The sequence below is a fragment of the Sarcophilus harrisii genome, chromosome 1 (genome assembly GCF_902635505.1).
Source record: "Sarcophilus harrisii chromosome 1, mSarHar1.11, whole genome shotgun sequence".
NCBI classification, from domain to species: domain Eukaryota; kingdom Metazoa; phylum Chordata; class Mammalia; order Dasyuromorphia; family Dasyuridae; genus Sarcophilus; species Sarcophilus harrisii.
The window spans coordinates 658246722-658249725 of NC_045426.1; the positions used below are offsets into that span (position 1 = coordinate 658246722).

The 3004-nt window shown below is 37.8% G+C and overlaps 1 protein-coding gene across 1 annotated transcript; it reads right to left on the bottom strand.

Annotated features, from left to right (window-relative positions):
• Positions 1-398: 398 nt before the first annotated feature.
• On the bottom strand, positions 399-1334 carry LOC100923316 (olfactory receptor 7C1-like). Its single transcript, XM_023496977.1, has one exon. It carries the CDS (start codon positions 1332-1334, stop codon positions 399-401), a length of 936 nt encoding a protein of 311 aa, XP_023352745.1.
• Between the last annotated feature and the right edge of the window lie 1670 nt (positions 1335-3004).

Below are 3004 nucleotides of genomic sequence, written 5' to 3' on the forward strand. Positions count from 1 at the left end.
AGGGAAAAAACACTGTGAAGGAGGAAAGAAAGGTGAGAGATATTAAGATGTTCATTTAAAAATGTAAATAAATAAATAGTGGTTTGTGTTGTAATTTGCCAAGGAAAGACAGTGACTTCAGGGATACAACACAGTTCTTCTGACCTCATGTCCAAAGTATCTTTGTAGTCAGCAGATTGTCTGATGGGGCAGGAGTTGTCAAACCAGAAGTCAGTATCATAGAAACTCCAAAAAGAGAGGTCATGAAGCAGTTCTTGAAATCTGAAATCAAACACAGAAGAGAGGGCCAGGAAGATACGATCCTGGAGAGTCTTAGGCTTCATATTTGGAAGCCAATATTTCTGACACAAGCCTTTGGGTTTCAGTCACCACATTCCAAGGCTCAGGTTTATAACTCATCATTGAAAGAAGATTGGTCTTCTCATGAGTCTCTTCAAGGCATTCTTTATGTCTTTGTTCCTCAGGCTATAGATGAAGGGGTTCAACATGGGGGTGATCACAGCATACATCACTGAGGCAACTGTGCTCTTCCAGGAGGAGTGGGTAGCTGAGGAATTCAGATACACTCCAAAAACTGTGCCATAAAATAATGAAACAACACAAAGGTGAGATCCACAGGTAGAAAAGGCTTTATACTTTCCTCCAGGTGATGGGATTCTCAATATGGAAGAACAAATCTTAATATAAGAGAAAATAATCCCTGTGAGGGGAAGAACACCCAGCAAGCCAGTTGTAAAATATACTAAGATGTTATTGATAAGAGTTTCAGTACAAGATAACTTCAGAATTTGAGGAAGATCACAGAAGAAAAATGGGAGATCATGGTCTTTACAGAAGGAGAGTCTCACTGCCATTAGACTCTGAAGGAGGGAATCTAAAAGGCTAATAGTCCATGACAATAGAACCAGAAGAACACAGAGCTGTGGGCTCATGATGGTAGCATAGTGCAGAGGATGACAAATGGCCACAAAACGATCACAAGCCATCAAAGTAAGGAGGAAATTGTCCATACAGGCAAAGGCTGAGAAGAAATACATCTGGGTGAGGCAGCCAACATAGGAGATGTCCTGATTGTTGGTCAGGATATTCACAAGCATCTTGGGGACTATGGTGGATACTAGACAGAGATCCACAAAAGATAGGTTGGCGAGGAAGAAGTACATGGGGGTGTGGAGGTGAGAATCAGATCCAAAGGTCAGCATAATGAGAAAGTTCCCAACCACAGTGGTTATATATATGCCTAGGAAGAGCCCAAAGATAAATAGCTGTTGCTCTTGCTTTATGGGAAACCTGAAGAAGAATTCTGAGATGCTTGTTTTATTTCCTGGTCCCATTTAATTGATTTAACTATCAGATAAAAATAGGAATAGAAAATGAAATTAAAATCCAGTCATTGTAGAGTTATATAATTTGAGATTTAAAAGAGATTTTAGTGATCAAACAACTCCAAACTATTTACAAAAAGAATACCCGAAGCTTTGGCCCCTGAGATCATGGCTTTCTGGGCCCAGTGCCTTTATAGAGTTTGTGCTCTGACTCATCTCCACACGTATTTCTCTACCATGCTTCTAAACAAGGTATTATTACCACCATTCCCAGTGCTTTTCACCTCCCTTTTTAATATATTGTCTTTCATTATTGGAATATAAGTCCCTTGGCAGGAGAAAGTGTATTTTTATTTGTATTTTTAATTCTGAGTGCCTGACATATAATAAATATTGACTTGTCTTTAGGATATCAAAAAACAGATTCCTACCACCTCTCCATTCTACTTCTGAACAGCTCTTATTGTTAGTCTCATTAAGTTTCATGGAGACTAAGATGATTCCTTTGTTAATCTGTCACCACTCTTGCTTCTGTGCACTAGGAACAAACAGGACAAATCAAATCTGTACTCCTTCTGACAATACTTTAAATATATGGAGACAACTTGAGATTGTTCACATAGTTCAATGAATCCAGGCCTTAGATTTAGAAATATGTACTTGAATCTCAGCTCTAACACTTGCTCTCGGTAGAATTCTGGCCAAATCATGTCTCTAATCCATGTTTTTATTTCTATAAAGGCAGATTCCTAGTCTCACATTCTACAAAACTCCCACTAAGCATATTTGGAATTTGGACAACATAAATTAAAATACAAAAACTGCTCACAGTATCAGAACCCCTTCAGCCTAACAAAGTGAGGTGAAAGTCAGTTCTACCTGAGCTTCAAGAGCCCTCACAATGAGCAAGGACAATTTTATCATAAGACAATGGAATAATAGAATTCTGCAATGGGACTATTCCCAGGCTGTGAAGCATGAAGCAAGCAGCCCATCACAAACGGGGAAAAAAGGTAAAAGAAAGGAGATAAGAATAAGATCTTGAGATCAATAAAAGAAATGCTTCAATTTGTCATCCAAACAGTGTAGCAAGGCAAATAGGGATTAATGCCAAGACTAACTCCAAAAGCATCATTTCACACAAGAGAAACACATTTCCCACCATGACATTTTACTGAGAGTAGAATGAGGGTCATTGTGTAGAAGTTGCAGGAAGGAAGGTTTTGACTCTATATAAATAACCTGACAACTAATAGTTCTGTCCAGAAACTGAATGGGCTGTTTCAGACATTTCTGTCTGAAACAAAAAGGTTTCACATTACTAGAAGTCTTTGAAAAGGAATTAGATGAGTTTATGTAAATGATGATACTATTCAATAAATGTCTCAGGTTTGAAACATTAGTGTTAGCTTGAATTACTTTTTTATTTTCACCTTCATCCATCCAATAGATTGCCAGATTCTTTTGGTGGCCTGTAAATTTCTTACACTCATCTCTTTTTCTAATCCTATTTTCATAGTTTTCTCTACCAGCTTATGCACTATTACAACAACCTATTAATAGTTCTCCACAACTGCATCCTCTACCTACCCCAAACCATTGTTCACATTTGCCTTAGGCATAAATCTGATTACCTTCATCTTATGATCTTCAGTAGTTTTCTGTTACCAAATAAAAGA